This window comes from Podarcis cretensis (assembly GCF_951804945.1).
Source record: "Podarcis cretensis genome assembly, chromosome: Z".
Lineage (NCBI taxonomy): Eukaryota > Metazoa > Chordata > Lepidosauria > Squamata > Lacertidae > Podarcis > Podarcis cretensis.
In genome coordinates this window covers 48,691,025-48,713,258 of record NC_137184.1, presented here as the reverse complement: position 1 = coordinate 48,713,258, position 22,234 = coordinate 48,691,025, and the positions used below count along the sequence as shown (strand labels likewise).

At 45.2% G+C, this 22,234-nt stretch overlaps 1 protein-coding gene across 2 annotated transcripts in view; it reads right to left on the bottom strand.

The window, feature by feature from the left end:
• Window positions 1-11,496: 11,496 nt before the first annotated feature.
• The window catches only part of WDR44 (WD repeat domain 44), a 49,647-nt gene continuing 38,909 nt past the window's right edge, over window positions 11,497-22,234 (bottom strand). For both annotated transcript variants that reach the window (XM_079962693.1, XM_079962694.1), the window contains 8 exons: window positions 21,172-21,285; window positions 19,836-19,958; window positions 17,702-17,893; window positions 17,330-17,431; window positions 16,121-16,236; window positions 15,430-15,557; window positions 13,805-13,936; window positions 11,497-12,637 (listed from right to left, as the gene is read on the bottom strand). In XM_079962693.1, the coding sequence (XP_079818819.1) occupies window positions 12,543-12,637; window positions 13,805-13,936; window positions 15,430-15,557; window positions 16,121-16,236; window positions 17,330-17,431; window positions 17,702-17,893; window positions 19,836-19,958; window positions 21,172-21,285 (1,002 nt within the window). In that variant the 3' untranslated portion in view covers window positions 11,497-12,542. The remainder of the gene's footprint in view (window positions 12,638-13,804; window positions 13,937-15,429; window positions 15,558-16,120; window positions 16,237-17,329; window positions 17,432-17,701; window positions 17,894-19,835; window positions 19,959-21,171; window positions 21,286-22,234) is intronic.

Here is a 22,234-nt window from a genome sequence, read left to right as displayed (position 1 = left end):
ATGGCGCTGTGGGTTACAGTGGCATAGCGTGGGTTGTCAGCACCCGGGGCAAGGCAAGTAATTTGCGCCCCCTAACCCGTGGATTTGCGCCCCCTAACCCGTGGACTTGCGTCCCCTAACCCGTGGATTTGCGCCCCCTAACCCTACCCCCCAGATGTTGCGCCCGGTACGGCCGGCCCCCCCTGCACCCCCCACGCTACGCCACTGGTGGGTTAAACCACAGAGCCTAGGGCTTGCCGATCAGAAGGTTGGCGGTTCGAATCCCCGCGACAGGCTGAGCTCCCATTGCTCTGTCCCTGCTCCTGCCAACCTAGCAGTTCGAAAGCATGTCAAAGTGCAAGTAGATAAATAGGTACCACTCCGGCAGGAAGGTAAACGGCGTTTCCGTGCACTGCTCTGGTTCGCCAGAAGCGGCTTAGTCATGCTGGCCACATGACCTAGAAAACCAGAAAAACTGTACACCAGCTCCCTTGGCCAATAAAGCAAGATGAGCGCCACAACCCCAGAGTTGGCCACGACTGAACCTAACAATCAGGAGTCCCTTTACCTTTACCTAAGCCACAGCCCTTCCCTCCAGAAGGGGAGGGTTCAGTTTCCTGCCCCTGCAAGAGACTTGCCCCCAAAATGCACCCCTGGAAGGAAGTGACTTCTGCCTGTCACAGCAAGCCTCTTTCCTATCACAGCACTTTGTAAAAGGGCGGTATAGAAATTTAATTCTTATTAATATGATAATAATGTATCGTGTTAATGCCAATACAAGGACCAACCTGATGCTGTTGAGCTGCAACAGAAAGCAGAGGGCTGGATCCAGGTAAGGCTGTACAAGAGGGCCTCCCTCCCTCCAGCAGTCCGAGTGAGAAACTGGCCTCCAGAAGTGTAATACAGTATGTACTTTGTACCAGTGCTTGGGTTATGGAACGCAAGAGGGAAAGAGCTGTAGCTTAATTGCCCCAGGTTCAATTCCTGGCCTCTCCCAGTGGGACTGGGGTAGACCCGCCTGAAACTTTAATGAGCCTCTGCCTGCCAGTGTGGATAATGCTGGGCTATATGGACTAATGGTTTGTGTGACTCTTCCTGTGCTCTTCAGGGCGCCTTAAAAAACAAAGCTTCCTCCAAACATTAAGCAAATCATGACTTTCCACCAAACTCTCCTAAAGTTGTAGCTATGGCAGAAGCACCCTGTGATTTGAGCATAAGAGACTGTACATTGTTCCAAAAGCTCTGTTTCATTTCCCCCAGATTTTGGACCATGCAGCTTCTCTTCCCCTGCCCGCTAAAAAACCACTACCCATCATCAGTGCTTATATGACAAGGAAGTGATGTGGTAGAGACTGAATTTCCTGCTCACATTTATGTACCAGTTCAGATTTCAGTTCACTTCCCTATTTGTCTTCACGCTTTGTTGTTGTTGTCCCCCCCCCCCCAAAAAAAATATTATTTTTTCTCTCCAAATGTCTTAAACACAATACAGTGGTACCTCGGGTTAAGTACTTAATTCGTTCCGGAGGTCTGTACTTAAACTGAAACTGTTCTTAACCCAAAGCACCACTTTAGCTAATGGGGCCTCCTGCTGCTGCTGTGCTGCCAGAGCACGATTTCTGTTCTCATCCTGAAGCAAAGTTCTTAACTTGAAGCAATAGTTCTGGGTTAGCGGAATCTGTAACCTGAAGCGTATGTAACCCGAGGTACCACTGTACAGCTTAACAATATTATTCTCCTTTCAATCTATATCTTATCCGAATTAACTTCCCTCTTCTGGCTTCTCTACATTGCTCTTACTTAAGCATGATTACTATATATACATTCTATAAATGTCTATAATTCCTTAATAAATTTTTGTATTACACTTTACACATACATTCCTTATTACAGCATTACATCTTGTGGCCTAACCAAATGTTTACAATAAACATTATGAGTTTTATTTCAGTCCTGTGAGGGTCTTTTATTTATGTACAGTTTTCTTTAAGTATACCATAAATTTGGACCATTCTCTTTGGAATTTCTCATCGTCCTGCTGTCGGATTCTTCCAGTTAGCCTTGCTATTTCCTCATACTTGTTGTTGTTTAGTCGTTTAGTCATGTCCGACTCTTCGTGACCCCCTGGACCAGAGCACACCAGGCACTCCTGTCTTCCACTGCCTCCCTCAGTTTGGTCAAACTCATGTTGGTAGCTTCGAGAACATTGTCCAACCATCTTGTCCTCTGTTGTCCCCTTCTCCTTGTGCCCTCCATCTTTCCCAACATCAGGGTCTTTTCCAGGGAGTCTTCTCTTCTCATGAGGTGGCCCAAAGTCTTCATGGTAGGGAGTGGCAAAAAAGGAAATGTTAGTGGCAGCACCTGTCATCCTAATGGAAGCTTGGCTGCCACCTCTCAAGTGCAGGGCTCTCTTTGTGGTAGCCCCAGCACCAAATGTTCTGCCCAGGTCCTTTGCTGTTTCACTCTTTCTTTTGAAGCATCATTTCCCATAGCATGGTGCCATATACCAAGTCACATGATTGGTTCATTACTGATTTGTTTTCCAGGATTTGGACAGGAAACTTTCCCAAGGAAACACCAGTGATTGGACCTGGAACCTTTGCATGCAAAGCAGATGCTCTTTCACTGAACTGCCCTGGAAGATGGTATTCCAATGTCCTAAATATCTAATAGCTGCTGGATCAGAAGCCAAACCAGGCCAGCATCCTGCCATAGCAGCCAACCTTATATCCACAGGAAGCCCAAAAGCAGAATATGAGCACCGCAGCACTCTGCCAACCTGCAATTCCCAGCAACTGGTACTTAAAAGAGTTTTCCCTGACATTGGGAGCACAGCATAGTCATAGGCAGTCTGTATCTCCTGTGCAAAGGTCTATACCGCTTTTAAAAACCATTCAAGCTGGTGGCCATTAAACAAAGAAATCCATCTCCCCATCACCTGCTTAAAGGGTATGCAAATCAATATGCGTGCGCACACACACCTCAGGTGCATATAAACCCTCCCTTTTAGATAGCCCATTTGTTTAAATTGAAATCTCCTGTTTATAGAAATGATTCTTGTCACATCTTTAGCTGCTCCATAAATGCCTTGTTTCTGGAGTAATTTTTAAGTATTTAATAAACCATAGTCTCTCCTTAGAACATTCTATGTTTTAAAATAAGCCAGAGGTTTTCAACCTTTTTGAGTTTACAATTCCATTGTCCAGAGGAGGGCAACCAAAATGGTCAAAGGCCTGGAAATGATGCCTTATGAGGAACGGCTAAGGGAGCTGGGCATGTTTAGCCTGGAGAAGAGGAGGTTAAGGGGTGATATGATAGCCATGTTCAAATATATAAAAGGATGTCACATAGAGGAGGGAGAAAGGTTGTTTTCTGCTGCTCCAGAGAAGCGGACACGGAGCAATGGTTCCAAACTACAAGAAAGAAGATTCCACCTAAACATTAGGAAGAACTTCCTGACAGTAAGAGCTGCTCGACAGTGGAATTTGCTGCCAAGGAGTGTGGTGGAGTCTCCTTCTTTGGAGGTCTTTAAGCAGAGGCTTGACAACCATATGTCAGGAGTGCTCTGATGGTGTTTCCTGCTTGGCAGGGGGTTGGACTCGATGGCCCTTGTGGTCTCTTCCAACTCTATGATTCTATGATTCTAACTATATTATTTCTGCAGCTCCCATGTGGGGCTCAGGAGCCCAGTTATTTCACCCCTTGCCTGCAGAGCTGGCAGCTTCCTCTCCTCTCCTCTCCCCTCTCCTTGGAATCCCTCCGGGCAGCTGCCTGCAGCCCCTGGTCTCTGAGCTGCGCCCCCCTGCCCCAAAGAGAGGGGCCTCCCAGAGGCACCATTCGCCTGGGGAGCTTGTAGCCAGGGCTGCTGCAACAAACAACTGTGCAGCCTTTGGGAGGCAGAGATGTGAGAGGGCATCAGAGGAGGGAGGGAAAGAAAGGAGGACAGAGGCCAGGGTTGCCTGTGGCACCCCGACCATCATTCAAAGCACCCCAGGGGGCCACGGCACACAGGTTGAGAACTACTGAACTAAGCAATGAATTGTGCTGCTTTCTCTGCAAGCTTCACCTCCCTCCCATCTTACTTCCAGTTCAAAAATAAAAAATGAATTTGGACTTCCAGAAAGATGCGTCAGTTCAAAAACCAGGCTTCGGAGCTCCACAGGACTCTAATTGACTTTAATTGCTGCTCAGGAAAGTGATTTTCCTTTCTCCACTTTTAAACTTATCAATTCACTGAGAACTTATCAGCACTTTCTTATCTATGTTATAAGAAACTGGGCAAGCACGGTGAGAAGCATCCTGGGCAGGCCATTAGCTGCTAGCTGTTAATTGCCAGCTCCCCTTGTTTTTTGACTTCCTGGCAGTCATTACACAGAGAAGCTCTTCAATAGAACAAACTGAGCACTTTTCCCCTTTCCTTTCCTGCTAAGGAATCCTCTCCTTGTTTACTCCTCACCACATTATTATGCCTGCTTGTAAACACTACAGGGATATGAGGAGGAAGTCCTTTCACCAGCTCCCAAACAATAAAAAATGGAGGACTTCTTTAACAAATCTGTTTTTACAGTTTCAACAAAAAGTCAGTTTTCCCCTCTTGAAGTTGATTGTGAATGTGAGGAGAATACTTGGGGGTGCAGAACTAGATTCAGCGATGGGGCAAGCTGACTCTGAGCTTCAAATAGAGGAAGAAATAACAAGTAGGGAGAGCACCCAATGAACTTTAATTGCAAGAACGGTTGAACACATCTTCCAGCAAATTTGAGGTATCGCCTCCCAAATAACTCAATTATCCAAAGAGGTCCATAGATTATCTGTTAATAATAAGCAGGTACCAATAGACCACCAAAGCGAAATGGCGTCAACAAGAGTAGACCCCTAAGCTCAACACAGAATGTGTAGAGGTACTTAAAATCAACTCTTCTCATCTAATCTTTCAACCAAAAATGATCTGCATGACAATCTGTGGAAGTTCAACTCAAACTCCTAACTCGAAAGGCGCCCAACGTGCCAAACGACATCTATCAGACTTACTTGGAATTAGACTTACAGAGATCAATCTAGTTGGGACTCAATCCCTGAATACCACAAACCAATTCCAAAAAATCATGTTAACTTTTTCCTCTACCAGACTGCCTTTACTGATCCACAAGTTGAAACCCAGATTGTCAAGCAGAGGAGTTTTTCCAACCCAGGTATTTCTCAATTCTATTGTTGTGCCCTTATGCAAGATGAGGACCAGGGCTACAGAGCGACCCACAAAACCAAAGCCTGGATCTCCAATGGTAGTAATGACATCGCAAACAAACTTGATAAGCCGGGAGGAAACAGACATGCCCGAGTTGAATCCACAGAATCATGCTCAACATCAGTATTATCCCCTGGAATATGATTTCCTCAACTCCTTTAGGAACCTCTCTCAGGAAAAGCAACAAACAGTTATCAAGAGGCTTGACCTTATGAGCCAGACATTGAAAGAGAACAAAGAATCAGAGGTAGAGACTGACAACAGACCCAGTGTCCATAACTGCTTGATATCTACGGAACCACCAGAGTTCTGGACAAAGATGAGACATTTAGATGAGGAGGAGTTAGGAACTACACTTAAGGAATCTCCGCTGGTGAGTACAGTGGTACCTCGGGTTAAGTACTTACCATTCGTTCAAGAGGTCTGTCCTTAACCTGAAACTGTTCTTAACCTGAAGCACCACTTTAGCTAATGGGGCCTCCTCCTGCTGCTGCGCCGCCAGAGCCCAACGACTGAAATTATTGAACATCTGGATCACACTACTAGTATAAATGATACCGTTGCCTCAAAAATTGGCAAACTCCCAAGAGAAAGAGACTGTGGAAGAAGATTGGAAGAAATTTAAGATGTATCTTAAGAATTATTATAAAATTGAGGAGTGCTAAAATGCTGAGGGAAAAGAAGACGTAGAATTGCAGCGGCAAATTGTGTTTAATTTTAGGGTGGAATTGAAAAGGAGAATGAATTTACATTTAATTGGTTAAGAAGGGTTGCTGAATAATGGTTTAAAATTAAGGATGCAAAAAGGGAAAGGTATGGGGAAGTCCGGGAAAAGAGGGTTATGGAAATAAGGTTAAGAAAATATGATTTTTTGTGTTTGTTTTTATGTTGTTTTTGTTTATGTTAAAAAATTTGGAAATTAATAAAAATTTTATTTAAAAAAAAAACAAAAATTGGCAAACTCTAAAAGCACAATGACCAGCAATTTACCAAGAGGAAATCACTATAAAATAATCAAACTTCTATCATGGAATGTAACAGGGTGGCTGAACAAGATTCAAGACAGCAATTTCTGTTCCTATTTACAAACACATGATATCATTTTCCTGCAAGAAACCTGGGCAAAAGAAGGTACAACGGTTGAATTACAGGGTTTTACAAGTTAAACCCAACCAGCACTTAAAACTGCAAAGTACGGAAGGCCTAGCAGGGGATGGGGGGCTGGTGTCAACATCTCTTAATGTAACAATTCAACTGTGCCCCTCGCTGACCACCCCTAATTTTTTAGCATTGTCCCTCTCCAATAGTCTTCTGAGAAATACTTAATGTATTTGCGTGTATATTCCACCAGTAAAGTCCTGTGGGGAACTGAGTTCATATTGGGAAAGACTTGACCAACTACTCGAAAGTATAGACTCTTTGTCGCCCAACCCTCGGTTTGTCTTGGGGGACGACTTCAATGCCCGGATTGGCCTTGTCTTCCCACAAAATATAATATTATCTGGACTAAACTTGGAGGACGAACCCGAAATCTGCCAGAGGACAGCAATGGACACCACCTCTAACCGCGCTGGGAAATAACTCTGTGAACTTGTAATTAAGCACAATCTTTTGTTATGTAATGGGCATGGACAAGGGGATCAGGGGGAGTATTTTGCTTTTATTTCCCCCAGTGGATTTACTAGCACCATAGATTATATCCTAACATCTAATAATGTGCCAGTTAATCGAGACACCCTTAGGATAATCCCCAGAGCTGCAAGTGACCACTTTCCACTTGAGTTATCTCTTGCACCATTTGTTTCTCCCGCTTTCCCTAAAATATTGGATGAAACGGAATATCTGATACTTGGAGATAGATGGTTAAAATGGAATGCACAAGTCCAGGAAAAAATAATCCAGATCCTGGATTCTCATGAGTTTGCTTTATTAAAGGGGGAAATGTTGTTAGAAACAGGAAATGTAATCGGACTCTGTGAGAATATAATTAACCGAATGCGCCCACTGATGATCACAACCAGTGTGATCAAAAATAAAAAGTTCAAAAGACAGACATGGTTCGATAAGGAAAGTCAGAATAGTAAAAAACGTCTATCTAGGGAACTTAGAAAATCAAAGTTAAAACATGATAAGCACAATCTTGCTCTGCAAGCTGAGGTAGCTCAATTACGATACAATTATAAACTATTTTTTAAAAGTAAGAAACAAATACCGTATATTATGAGCAAGAGTGGAAAGCACTGGGAGATGCAGCATTTCAAAAGGACTCACAGAAATTTTGTCATCTGGTTGCCCAAGGTACAAATGGGCTGGGCTAGTCGTTAGAAGCATCTGTCTAAGGAAAGGATTGGGTGACATATTTTACAGGAATATATAGCCCTTTTTGCAACTGCTGCCAGGAAACTTAGAAAAAATTATATAGCCGAGATAGCTATCAACTGTAAAGGAGACGAATTTATTTGACCCCATCTACACCAAGCTGTATCTTTCTCACTAAACTTTGTACATAATTGTCTATTGTATTATTTAATATTACTTTTAATATATTAGTGGACCCGCGGTAATTTTAGCTTATAAATTTTATTGTCTAATGTGTCAATTTGTATATTAAGGAGTTTCTATAGCTTTGTGCTGGCAGGGATGCGGGTGGCACTGTGGTCTAAACCACAGAGCCTAGGGCTTGCCAATCAGAAGGTTTGAATCCCTGCGACGGAGTGAGCTCCCGTTGCTCGGTCCCTGCTCCTGCCAACCTAGCAGTTCGAAAGCATGTCAAAGTGCAAGTAGATAAATAGGTACTGCTCCAGCAAGAAGATAAACAGCGTTTTTGTGCGCTGCTCTGGTTCGTCAGAAGCGGCTTAGTCATGCTGGCCACATGACCCGGAAAACCTGTCTATGGACAGACGTTGGCTCCCTTGGCCAGTAAAGCGAGATGAGCACCGCAATCCCACAGTCGTCCACGACTGGACTTAACTGTCAGGGGTCCTTTACCTCTACCTTTTTATAGTGTTGTGCAGATTAGGTCATGCTTTGACAATACAAATGTTTTAAGTTTTTGTATCAAATTAGTATATTTTTTATTGAATGACACTGTATACATTGCAGCAGCCTTTGGCTATAAGCAATAAACTTGACGGAGTGAAATGAGTTCAGCGAGTGCATTGACCAGAACAGCACCTTCATTACTAGTTTTATTCATTTCCCACTTTGATGACTTCATTTCTGCTCACATGTACAACTTACTGCTTGTAAACCACTTCAGTAAAGAACATAGCATAAGAACCTAAGAAGAGCCTGCTGGATGAGGCCAATGGCCCATCAAGTCCAGCATCCTGTTCTCACAGGGGCCAACCAGGTGCCCATTGTGGGCAACATGGAAGCAGGATCCGAGCACCAGAGCAGCCTCTCCCCTTGTGTGGCTTCCAGCAACTGGGACTGAGGAGCATTGCTGTTTCCAACTGTGAAGGCAGAGCGGAGCCATTGTGGCTGGCAGCCATTGATTGCTTCCTTCTCCATGAATTTGTCCAATCCTCTTTTAAAGCCCTGTAGGTTGCTGGCCTCCCAAGGGAGTGTGTTTCATAGTTTATGCACCACATGAAGTCTTTTATCTTTACTAGATCTCCCAACGTTCAGCTCCATTGATGTCCAGGAGTTCTGGTGTCACGTGAGAGAAAAACTATTCACTTTCTCCAAATCATGAATAATTTTATAAGTTTCTATCGTGTCCCCTCTTACTCATCTTTTCTCTAAACTAAAAATTCCCAGAATTGTGCAGCTTTTCTTCATTAGCCTAAGTAGTTAAGTTTAAGCAAGATGAAGAAAGCAGTATTCAAATATACTTAATGAAACCAGTGGTATATTCAAATTGCTGCACACGGGCACATCTTTACAGCCTGTCTATGGTAGAAATATTAAGAAGCTTAAGCTGTTAAAAGGCTTTCTTCAGGGAATTCCCAGGACTTTTAGCTATGTGTTGAGAAGTGTTGTCAAAGGTCTCTCCCTCCACTGCTGAATATTCCAGGTACGGGGGCTTTGTAATTAGCACCACCGCATTTAAACAGCTCCAAAACTGTTTGGATAATTAGTGTTCTATTGAAAGTGAAAAGGATTTCAAGGAAGGGAATCGCCCATATGTCTTCCACACTAGCAAACTCATGATCCAACTGATGGCTCTTGTGAACCATCCACAGAACAGAGAGGTTATTGGAAAGCTTGGGGGGGGGGGAGTACAAAAATATCTTAAAGGGGGGGGGGTGAAGCCCTCAAAAGCAGGTCCCTAAGGACAAGGAGGGACACGGGTGGTGCTGTGGTCTAAACCACAGAGCCTAGGGCTTGCCGATCAGAAGGTCGGCAGTTCGAATCCCCGCGACAGGGTGAGCTCCCATTGCTCAGTTCCTGGTCCTGCCCACCTAGCAGTTCGAAAGCACAAAAGTGCAAGTAGATAAATAGCGGGAAGGTAAACGGTGTTTCCGTGCGCTGCTTTGGTGTGTTCTCAGTATCCACCCACTGTAATTTGTTTGACCCGTTTTTGATTTCTGAATTTTAAATTGTTGCACATGCTCTGTGACATGGTGAAAGGAGAGTATTGGATTTAATAAACAAGCAAACAAATAACTAAATAGTCCCTATACTATCCTACCACAAACAGAAATGGCACTCCCCACCCCAGGTTTTATAAATAGTCCAGCAATGCAAATGGTCTTCTAATTGCTTTACAACAGGCTTCCCCCAACTGGCGCCCTCAACAGCTGTGCTGGCTGAGGTTGATGGGAAATGTAGTGCAAGCATCTGCAGGGCACCAAGTTGGAATACAGTGGTACCTCAGGTTAAGAACTTAATTCATTCCGGAGGTCCATTCTTAACCTGAAACTGTTCTTAACCTGAAGCACCACTTTAGTTAATGGGGCCTCCTGCTGCCACCGCACCACCGGAGCACGGTTTTTCTTCTCCTCCTGAAGCAAAGTTCTTAACCCGAGGTACTATTTCTGGGTTAGCAGAGTCTGTAACCTGAAGTGTCTGTAACCTGAGGTACCACTGTACCTAATTTAGACGAGGGCTGGAGAACCTTTCGCCTTCCAGATGTTGCTGGACTCGCCTCCCACCCGCCATGGACGACCAGGTTCCCCAGCCCTCCTTCAGACCATTCTGAATTTCAGACCCTTTTTGGTTCCTGTCTGATATTTTCTGTGAACTCAAAGAAGTTTGAACTTAAACCAGCATGGTACAGATTATCTCGTTTGTATTTTATGCCTCTCAGTTCTAGAACCAGTGCCTGTCTCCACTAGATGGCCCTCTGTGTTTAGAGTTTATGAAGAACATGTGAGATCTGTAACAAAATGTTGCAGCTTAAGAGGGTTCAGGGTTTCAGCCAGCAAGCTGTACTGTCTTTCAGGAAACCCCATCCCTTTCTGCCTTTTTCCCACAACAGACACTGAATCATCTCAAGTATTACAGGCCAAGGTAAAGAGATGTGTCTTCAGTATTCGCCAAAAGTTGTATCGTTAAAGTGTGACACTGATCTCTGAGGGGAGGGAGTTCCACAACTTAGGGGCTGCCACAGAGAATTTTGAGGGCAAGGGGCCACCAAAGAAGGCCCCCTCTGCCAATCCTAACACCTGTGGGGGTCTGTAGGGAAGGAGACAGTCTCTCAGATATTTGGTGTCTAAATTGTTTACCACTTATATCACTAGCGTGATCACCTTGAGTTGGGCCCCAAAATGAACTGGGAACCTATGTAGCTGTTTTTTTAGAACAGGAGTTATATGAGTTCTAAAAGCAACTCCAGTCAGTAATTTGACAACTTAAGTTTCCAAGTCACTTTCAAGTGCAGCCTCACATAGAGGGCAGTGTAATAATCCACTTACCAGTCCTGTGGCCAAGTTATCTCTGTCTAAACATGGCTGTGGCTAGAAATAGGCATTCCTCCTAGCCACCTGAGGCTCGAAGTGACAATGCTGGGTCCCGAGTCTGCCCAGGGTACAAACCTACTCTGCAGCCCCATCTAGGACAGGCTCCTTCTGGACTCAAGAACTTGGAACACAAACCACCTCTGTGCTTTTAGGACTGAGTTTACCTTTTTGGGCCCATAACCAGTCCATCACTACCTGGGAACACCTGTGTAACACCTCAGCTGAATCTCTAGATTCAGATGGAACAGAGGCACAGAGCTAAGTGTCATCTGCCTATTGGTGACACTTCACCAGTTGAAATCAGATGCAACCACCATCTCTGAGCCATGCAAAAAATGATGATGCAATAAAAGGACAAAAAGCAACTTCTCTTTCAACATGTGCAGTTTTAATGATACATCTTTTCTTTCTCCTCTGAAACAGGAACCATCAACAACATTTTATGGGTTGCAAGGCCCCAAAATGTTATTTCATTGGTATATCTTATGAATATTTACAAATACCTTTAAATTCAGTTAGCTCTAAACAAACAAAAAACCAACATTTTTTTAAACTACAATGCTTTAAAAAATATGTAAACAATTTTATTTTACACTGTTGTAAAATACAAGAATTGTTCCTAATGCAGCTTAATTTTTTTGTTTAAGGTGAGCATAGCCCAGTGCCCATGAATAAGGAATGAGAGACTCTTTCATAGAAATATTGTGCTCCAGTGTGCAATGGAAAGAGAAAGGAAAAGGTATATATTAAGAAAGGAATCTAGAGTGCACAACAATTAGAAGACAAGAGAAATCCACTTTAGAAAACATTGATACATGGTTGCTGCTAACCCATCCAGGCCAAGGGATGGAGGAAGGGCAGAAAAGACCTCACAGAACATTACAGGATCCGGCCACAAATTCAGCTTTGTTAACACAGATTTAGAAATAGATCAGCTTTGCTGGAAACAGGAATCTGGAGAGAGAGACTGCATGACATCTTTGCAAATAATAATAATAATAATAAAAATCCCCACCCCACCCCACCCTGGGAACCAATAAATTAAATTAAATATTCAGTTAAGCTCAGTTTGGTATGTGTCACCCCCCAAAGGGCAAGTGAATATCTCATTGCCCTTTTCATGCAGAATCCTGTGCATGGCGAACAGTTGCTTAGCAAAATAATTTTTCAGAGAAATGCAACACTGAGTTGCTGTTTTGACCACGTCATTTATGGGCCTCTCTTTCTATTCTAAAAGCCAGGGGGAGTTAATAGTTGGGATGCTGCTTCCCCAGGAGGTCGGATGGAGCAGCTTTAAGTGAGAGTTCAAAAGATAAGCCAACCCTCGAACTCTATATTATACTTTGCTTCTCTGATCACATGATTCATACCCAGGTACCATTCATCATGATGCTGTCGAGTTACCAATGATTTCAAGATGTGTTTTTCTTCTTGTTGATGAAGACTTTGATGGCTCCGGTAAAGTCAGCCGACAGAAGCACTTCTGTGTGATCTGTCTTCAAAGCTCCTTAAAAGGGCAGAAGAAGCTGGTTTAGGAAATGGCACCAGGCATGAGGTAGCACATAGCAAACAGGTTAGGGGAGGGAAGCTCAGCTCTGCATGCACAGGGGTCCAACATCCCATCCCTGGCATCTGCAATGGGTGATGGGAAAGACCCTGGAGAGCTACTGCCAGCCAGAGTAGACAGCACTGCACAAGATAGGCCACATTCATAAGAGACTAGGAAAACACTAGTCGTTCACTTAACCCTGCTTTCTGCATATGCCTCAAGGCAGCTGGTAAAATAAAAGCACACAAGCTATAAAAAACACACACACAATAAGAAGAAATCTAAACTCCAATTAAAGGGGGGCAACTGAGAACACAATGGACTACTCCTGTGTCTGAAACAGAACAACGAAGGTCATCAGGCTGAGAGTGGGCAATCCAGCGTCTAGATGTCACCACTCCAACAGTCATCTGCCTAAGCCCCAAGGGCAGCCTCCCAAAACTGATGGACAGATTGGAAGACTGTCTTCTCCAGTATTAGGCAGCCCAGCACCTGGCCTTCATACTCAAGAGGTAATCGCAGAAAAAGCCCAAGCACTGTGTCCCTTCCTTGATGGTTGAAAGCAGAGTTGAAAGCAATTCCCTAGAAATAAGCATGACTTGTGTCATCTGCTCAATAGCACAGAAGCATCATTTACAGCCCTCCACTGACATATTTTCAAGGGTCTTCTAGTCCTTCACTCAATCATTCACCTTCCCATTGTTTAACAGATGGAGAAGTTACTTGTGCAGTGTGGGAGAGGAGAAATCACTCAGGATAACAGAACAGGGGAGGCAGGGAGAGAGAGAGATGAAGGGCCAGGCCTGAGAGCAGCCCTCTCAGGACTCAAAAGGAGCTGCTTGAAATCCACGAAGCAAAATAAATCCACGAAGTTCAATTTAGAATCCTTCATTTCCCATTGACTCCTGTTCTCCCTTCTCATCTTATTCAGTCCTAGTATTCACACAACACTGAGCTCTCTGAAGTAGCTTATAGGTGAAATCAAACACATTTCAGTTGGGATTACCTACCTAATGGATGCGCTACTTCAAGAGCATTTCCCTGCTCAAGGTTAAGGGTGACCCAGGGCCTGCCACAGAGTGCATTAGTTCTCAAAACCTCACCCCGAGGTGATAGGGCACCTACCAGAAGGAATGGGATCAGCTGATTCAGAATCTTCATTTTTGTTTTCGGGCTCCTGCTTTTCAGGTGTATCCAATGATACCATCAAGCTGGGATTTGGGGCAAAAATGGCAGATGTGACCACTGCGTTATGTGCTACAAAGAGAAGAAAAGCAATCAGGACCCACCCTTTGGGGGAAAAAACGCAGGGAAAACAAGGAGTTCCTTGGAGTATGGAGGTTAATTGTAGGTAATTGGCAGATGCAATGGTGATTTTTAGGGATGGCTCTGATAGGAAGTATTTAAAGCTCCAATTCACTCACAAGGAATTGGTCAGAACAGGGGGAATACACTACATGAATACCCACACAAAAACCTGGTTTGCTTCTGATCCTCGAACACACTCTTGCGACCTTTTTTGTTACTGACATGGAATGTGTTCAGTCGCAATTCACAGGTCTGCCAAGCGCTACTCAATTCACCCAGGACAGCTAACCATCTGCCCAACCCAGAGACCACATAAGAGCCAATTCAAAGATGCCAGAAGGGAACATGGTTCATGCCTCATAAGCTCCTGGTCACCCTTAACCTTTTCACCTACTGCCTGGATGCCTTCACAAGCACCACCACCCCATCCTAGGATAGTCTAGTCCTACAGAGGACTGTACCATGCACATAGCCTTCCTGATCACGTAGAATATGCTGTAACCAAAATTGGATTCGATAGAAAACAACTGTGCCAAGACTTAAACCCACTCCTTTGAATAGCACAAGAAGCCCTAATCAAGCTAAGTGCTTCACAGGGGAAGAATAAGTGGTGTGGTTTTGTCATCAGCCATTCATATTTGGAGAAGACTTCTTCTAGCCACTTCAGGATCTGTAACACTCCCAGGCAGGCAGTGTTTTCTTATAAGGGCAGGGGGGGGGGACCAGTCGCCCTCGAAATGCTGTTGGACTCCAGCTCCCATCAGCCCCAGTCAGAGGATGCAAGTGGTACCCCAGCAGCATCTGGAGGGCGCAAAGTTCCCCAGCTCAGGTTTATACAAGATTTGTGAAGAGCAGCAGGGAAGAGGACTGCGCTACATTTCTAAACGGGGGGAATTTTGTTTTGTTTTAAAATGCAGAAGGGTGGGGAGCTTCTGAAATGGCGACCTCCATACCTGTTGCAGTCTGCTCTACCACCTTTCTGAGACTTGCGGATCAGATCGCTTTTTACATAAGTACGTTTGTATGGCTGGGCAGCAAGCAAGAGGTTTTTGCAGATGTACTGCAGAGGCACCCCCTTTTGGCTCTGCTCTTCCTGTTCAGCGACTATGTTGCCCCATTTTCATTTATCCCAAACAGCTCCATCCTTAACTGGATTGTTCCAGTGGGCTTTACTGGTTACACTGCTGGAGAGGGAAAGGGAGGAGGCTGGATCTGCACAGAGGCCCAAAGCATTCTGGGAGGCCATCTGACTAGCACTGAGGTCAGAACCCATCAACAAGAGGCTGGCCGTTCTTGGGACACAAGCACTCGGTCACTCACAGGGCGCCAGCTTTTCCCTTGGGATACACAAGTCCCCGCCACATGTATGGCTTAAATTAAAGGTCTTGCAACTGAAAGGCAGCAGCTTCAGCTCAAACACTGAGGTGGCTGTGGGGCTTCACCTTTGACACCCTCCCAGAAGTCGTTGCGGTCCCTCCTGACAGAAGTAAACTTGCTTAAATCATGGTAGGTGCTCCAGATGTAAACGTATTTATCTTCAGAACCACTCACGATGTATGTGAAGTCGTGGCTGAGGAATGAGAGAAGAAAAACAATTCCCAATCACTTTCAGTTCATTTTTTCTTGTTCCCATTGCTTCCTCCCACAAGACAGGAAATTCATGGCTTAAAAAAAAGTCAAAGGGTACGCTGTGCGTCAATGTTACTTTGTTTATTACTTTCTTATTCTGCCAAGAGCTCAGGGGGGTGCACAAGGTTCTCTCCTCCCATATCCCATAATGACCTTAGCTACCCTTTGGGTTTGATGAGTTGGGAGATGGTGACTGGTTCAAGGTCCATGTCTTGACTAGTGGATATTTCAACCCAGATCTCCCCAGTGCTATCTTGAGATTTCATCTGCTACACTACAGAAGAGACCACGAAAAGCACACAAAAAACAAAATTTCTGAAACGCTTAATTTCAGAAGCAGACAACATGGTCTGTTCATGTATGTATCCATCTCTACAAATATGCAAAGAGCAACTTAAATCTGCATGATTAAGTCAAGGTGTGCACTGCGTTCTTCTTCCCAGAAAGGGCTGCAGGGGGGAGGGAGTCTAGGAAGTCCTGGCTATGAGCCATTTCTTTCTTTACCTGAAGCTGGCTTTGATCTGGCTGCTGCTGTTGACATAGCCCTTGTATTTCATAGACAGAGACAAATCTCTCAGGTCATAGAGTCGGATTCGGGAGTCATTTGACGTCACCAGGATCTGGCAAGAAAAGTAAAAAAAAAAAAAAAAAATCCATCAGCGGAGTGAGTTGAGAAGTAGAAACTAGACTGGCCTGCCATTTCTGCACTGAGCTTCAGAAATGACCAGAGCTCAGACCTATCCAGATGTCAAACTCTGTTCCCACAGAAGCATTTTTCCACCAAGTGGAAAATGTGTGGGATCTGCTGGCAGTGAGGGAAGAGCACTCTGTACATGCTTAAATGCTCTCCATTACTGATCTAGCTTGCTGAGCAGAACCAAAGTTGAGACAGTTTCTAAATCTTCTCATTGGAGAAACAGAAGGGCTTCTTCCGTGGGGTGACACCCTGAGCATTAGCCGGCCTCTGAATCTCCTTCCAGCCTTTTGAGTTGAGGCACAAAGAGTGGGGGGGTGAGGGTTGCTACATACTACCATCAGCTTTGGCACTACTTTTCAGGCTATTCTGAGTTCATGCTCACTGAAATGTTGACATATGGTAAATTAATTGTTAATTGTTGGTTTATGCATGCTGTATTATATTTTTTATTTCATTTGTTACTGTAATACTGTAACAACATTATCAATGCAAACATTAAAAACACATTTTCAAAAACAAAGATCATAGGACAGACAGCATCATTGTACGCCATAGACCTGGTTTAATATGTGCACCTTCTGAAAGCTCATCCACAAAAATTCAGAAAAGAAAGTTGCCAGCTATACATCTACACAGATGGGCACACCAACTGAGCAGGCACTTCCATGCGCCACTGCACACACTGCTTGGCAGTAGGATCACAAAGGAGGGCCAGCCCAGCAGATCTCAAGGCATGGGAACTGGCAGTCATTCAGGGCTTTCTAAGTTTGCAACAAAACCATGCATTGGGCCCAGAAGGATATCAGCAGTCAGTATTGCTTGTGCAGGGCTGTGTTACACGGGTTCAAACAGAAGCACCAGGTGCAACTCTGGAGGCTGCACTCTGGACTAGCTGCGGCTTCCACACCATCACTCCAGGTTTGTGAAACTATGCAATGTAGGTAACATTAAATGGACTTGTGGAATTGGACACAATGACCAAAGAGTGCGAGTGTCTTCAAAGTAAGAGGAGCTACCTTGTTTTCTCCTGGCAGTGGCTCAATTCCAGTGATTTTCCTCCCAACTCGATTCCGCCCTCTAGTTGACCGCACGTGGATCTGTGTATGATACTTTAAGTGCTAAAGAGAAATAAAACAAGAAGAAATTCACTGGAATATACACACAGGTTCACCGAGCTCTGCTCTGCATCCTGAAGTGGCCAAAACTGGATTGGAACCCGGAAGCAGCTCAAGGGAAAACAGTTGGTGTTGGCAGTGGGTACTTGAGACACTATTAGTTCCGCAAAATGGGGCTTCTTTCTGAATGTTTTGAACCACAGCAACAATCCTACTTACTGGTTGTCTCCCTTGAATGAACCAGGTGGCATCAATTGTGGTAGCAGGGCTTACCTCTGTGTCGTAGAAGATACATCGGCCATCATAGGTGCCAATAACAGCGTATTTGCCATTCTGGCAAAAGTTGGCTGCTGTGATCAGCTTGGTCTGCCCATCCACTTCATTCCAGAGGGCCACTTTTTTGTCAGGAATGTTCCAAAGTCGCAGCTTTCCATCCAGCGAGCCACTTAAGAAGTATCTGTCATCCTAAAAGAGGATAGATGCCACAAGAAATGTGTTATTGGTGGCAACTTCTTTGAGGCCTTCTAATATGTTGTCTTCACCCCACTGGAAATGGACACACAGGTACAGGGCCAGCTTTGCTCTATTAGAATCTCACCATTCCTGACATTCAGGTAAACTTTGGTGTCTGCATGAGTGCAAATTCATGGGCTTGTTGTACATCACACATTCTCAAACATGCAAACTGAGGTTGGTAGGTCCCACAGGCACCATCTTAAGATAGGTACAATGTGTATCTTGATAACTCTTTCATGTACCCTTACTCACAGAAGCACAGAATTGTAGAGTTGGAAGGAACGCCAAGGGTCATCCAGTCCAACCCCTGCAATGCAGGAATGACAGATAAATGATCTCTGACAGATGCCCATCCAACCTCTGCTTACAAACCTCCAATGAAGGAGAGCCCACCGCCTTGTGAGGTAGTCCGTTCCACTGTTGAATACATCTTACCATCAGAAAGTTCCTCCTGATGTTCCAGCAGGAATCTCCTTCCTTGGCATTTGAATCCATTGGTTTGGGTCCTGTCCTCTGGAGCAGCAGAAAACAAGCTTGCTCCATCTTCCATGAGACAGCCCTTCAGATAACTGAAGATGGCTATCTTATCACCTCTCTGGCTAAACAAAGAGCAGGAAGCATGGAGAAGAGGATAGCTTCCAGGTTGTCTATTGAAAGTGCAGTAAGAGAGGGAAGGAGAACACCGTTCCAATGAAGAAGGGGCGAGCTAGGAGTGACAAGAGGCAGACCGAGGAGGATGCCTCTTGCCAGAAACTGCAGCACAGCGCAGGGCCTAAATACTGCGTTATTTCCTGCACATCTGCAGCTCACCCAAGAAGTCCGGAAAAGGGTGGTCCAGAAGCCCCAGCTGGTGCTGCAGTTGGTGTGTAGGTTCGCCCTTGAGGAGGAAAGTGGAGCTGAAGGGGGAGTGGGATGCTCCAGGAGCACCCTGCAGCTGGTAAGTTGGGGGGGGTCACTAAGAGGAGGAGGAATGCAGAGAAGCAGCAACAGTGGCTGCAACCAGAGCAAGTTATGGGTCAAGAGGAGTGGCAGAAGAAATGGGAAGCAGAGGCGTCAGTGCTCGGGTCCAGGTAGCACAGAAGGAGCAACAATGCTGCCAGACCTCAAGGCAAAAGGTGGCCAACCAGAGGTGGCAGGGGGGACAGACCCTGGTTGAAGCTCTGAGGCTGTCTTGGTGTGGGGTGACTGGGCGCCATGTGGTTCCAGTGGGTTTTAGATTTCCATGGAGCCTGGGGAAAAGAGGGGAGCAGGAGGGGATACCTGATGACCCCCAGCCTCTGATCTGTTTCTTTCTTCTATCATTTCATCGGACACTTGAACATGGGAGAGGTTGAGCTGGCAATCAGGAGGTGCTGCTTCACAGGAAAGAGGAGGTGGTGGAGACGACTGGGGAGACGCTGGAGGTTTTGTGCAAGCCCACAGAGGAGGGAGAGGAGGCAACAGCAGCACCAGTGTCCACCATGGACTGTGGGGGGTGGGGTGGAGATGGGCCTGGTTTTAGTGCATGGTTTTAGTGGACTGCCCTGCAGGGACACAGCATGATAGGCTCCACAGGGGTGGGTGGGGAGAGGGAGGGCCCATCCTTGAGACAGTTATGGTAAGGCTGTGGAGAGGGGGTAGGATTGTACAGAGCAGGTGGCACGGAGAGAGAGGGTGGGGTGTGCAGGGATGTCCGTGTTTATCCTGGTGGCACAGTGTGGTTTGGAATGTATTTTTGAAGTGTGTTTTATTGTCTATGGTGCTAGTTTTAGTGCTTAATAAAGCCTATTGCAAACACCTTATCATCCTGGCCCCCTCACCTCTCCACAACTTCCAGCTAGACACACAAACTCAATCCTCTATTCATATTTAAAATTCAAAACTGGGTTAGAAACGAGGCCATCTCCCTTACCCGTGGATGGAAGGCTATAGCAGTGACGAAGTCAATGTGCTGGAAACAGCAGAGGCACTCTCGCCTGGATATGTGCCAGAGCCTGACTGTCTTATCCATAGAAGAAGAGAGTAGAAAGTAATTCTGGGGGGGATCAAAATGGCATGCATTATTTCTGAGGCGTATAAAATATAAAGAGAGTGCAGAGCCCTGATGCAATCTACTGTTAAGTTTCATCTATTCGGCATGGAAGAGATCTCTCTCATTGCTTGCAGTTCAGCAAAAAGGGATTGGGGAAAAGAATAAGCCTTCATGCGTGCTAATGATGCGAGTTCACTTCAACTAGTAAGTGCAGCAGCGGCAAACAAACTCTGGTTACAGGACCAGAGAGGTTCCTCCAGGAGATCAGGAATGGTGGAAAGAGTTTGTCTGCCTTTCCTGATCTTTCATCATGGCCGACAGCTGCAGATTGGGTGTGTTACTGGCCCATGGAGAGAACAGCAATGTACCCCTATCTGGGCAGATAAACTATATGATGATAATGATGATGATGATGATGACTTATTTCTTGTACCCCACCCATTTGAGTGGGTTGCCCCAGCCACTCTAGGCATCTTCCAACGAAATATAAAGGAACACAACAAAAATCAAACATTAAAAGCTTGCCAAAACAGGGCTGCCTTCAGATGTCTATGAAAAATTAAGAAAAAAACAAGGACATGAAAAACTGATTTCACTGTTTCTCACGATGTCGATGGGAAATTGTTATCACTACAATAAGCCTGCAACTTATGTTCTGTGGCTCGCAACTGAAGCCAAAATAGCATATCATCAAAAGCCAATGCCAATGTCATTTTCCCCAGAACCCCTCCTTTTTTGCCACGTGCATAAGTTGTGGGCTTACAGTACAATAAATTGATGGGCTGGTATTTCTTCTCCTTAAGGCTGCTTCCCCCAACCTGGAGCCCTCCAGGCATTCTGAACTACAACCCCCATCAGATTTGATTATTGGCCACACTGGTTGGGGGGCTAAGGGAGCTGCAGGCCAAAGCATCTGGAGAGCACCAGGTTGGGGAAGGCCGATGTAAGGTCTGCTTGCACTCTGGCTGCACCCTCCTGTCCTATAAAGTTAGGTGCCTTATCCGCTGTACTGTCCCATTGTGGAATGATCCCAGGTGGGCCACAGCTCAGTGGCAGAACACGTGATTTGAATTAAGAAGGTGCCAGGTTCAACCTCCAGCATTTCCAGGTAGCCCTGGAAACGGCTCCTCTTTGAAACCCCGGAAAAACCTAAACACAACTTGAAAACAAGCAATATATTGCTGCTCCTATTTATGAGAAGTCCAATATGTCTTACTTTAGACCAGGACAAGTCCAGGAGATCTGCCGTGTGACCTTTGTATTTGCAGAATGGCCGCTGGCGAAATGGTGTGTTTTTATCATCAGGGTCCTCATCGGCCCCACTGCAAACCTAACAAACAGATATACAAGAACTGTGAGACGCAGGAGGAACAGAGAGTCCCAAGTGCATTGAGAATCCGCAATTAGGGATCCTGTCAATAGCAGAAGTTACATTCCTACTGAAAGCAAAGGTGTTCTGGAGCTCCATTAGCACACTGCAGCTCCTGTTCCTGAATTGGGGAAGTGAATGCCAGCATGTTTTTAAAACCTCTATCCCTGCAAACAGTGAGGACTAGGAACTTGCTTTAAATAAAAGGCAGGTGGAGTGATGATTTTGGACTAGTCACTGTCCTCTGCCACAACATGAAAAATGCTTGGGAAAACTCTGACAACACTGGAGACAGGTTGACCAGATGTAGATATGTACTTATCAAGAAAGCAAGCCCAGTGGCTCTGCATGCAGAATGGAGCTCTCTCTACACTGTTGCTGCAAGCTTTTGCATCCCTGCTTTTCCTCCTTGCCTGCTGTATCTCTTCAGTGAGATAATGTGCACTATCAGCCTCACCTTTAAATAAGCTTGTGGAAGGTAATTGTTAGGTTAGGAAACTCAGACAGCAAGTGGAGCACTTAATTACCTCCAGCATTCAAATCCAAAGTCATGCTAAGAAAGCAGCGTTAATTACGCAGATGTCAGGAGAAAGATGTGATGTCCTTAATAACCTACTATCAAGTTAGCTCTGGGTATTCTACAACCCCTCCCTCCCATGTTGAATGGTTTCTACCTCTGGCGATTTGTGCCTGAATGAGATTTAAACCAGGAGACCTGTGCCCCTTACAGTCAAGGCCTCCAAAGAGCAAACCACAGGGTGATGGAGTGGAAGGGGAAGGGTCCGTAAGTCATGGGAAACTACTGGATTATTGTGTCATAGAACAGAATCATAGAATCACAGAGTTGGAAGAGACCACAAGGGCCATCGAGTCCAACCCCCTGCCAAGCAGGAAACACCATCAGAGCACT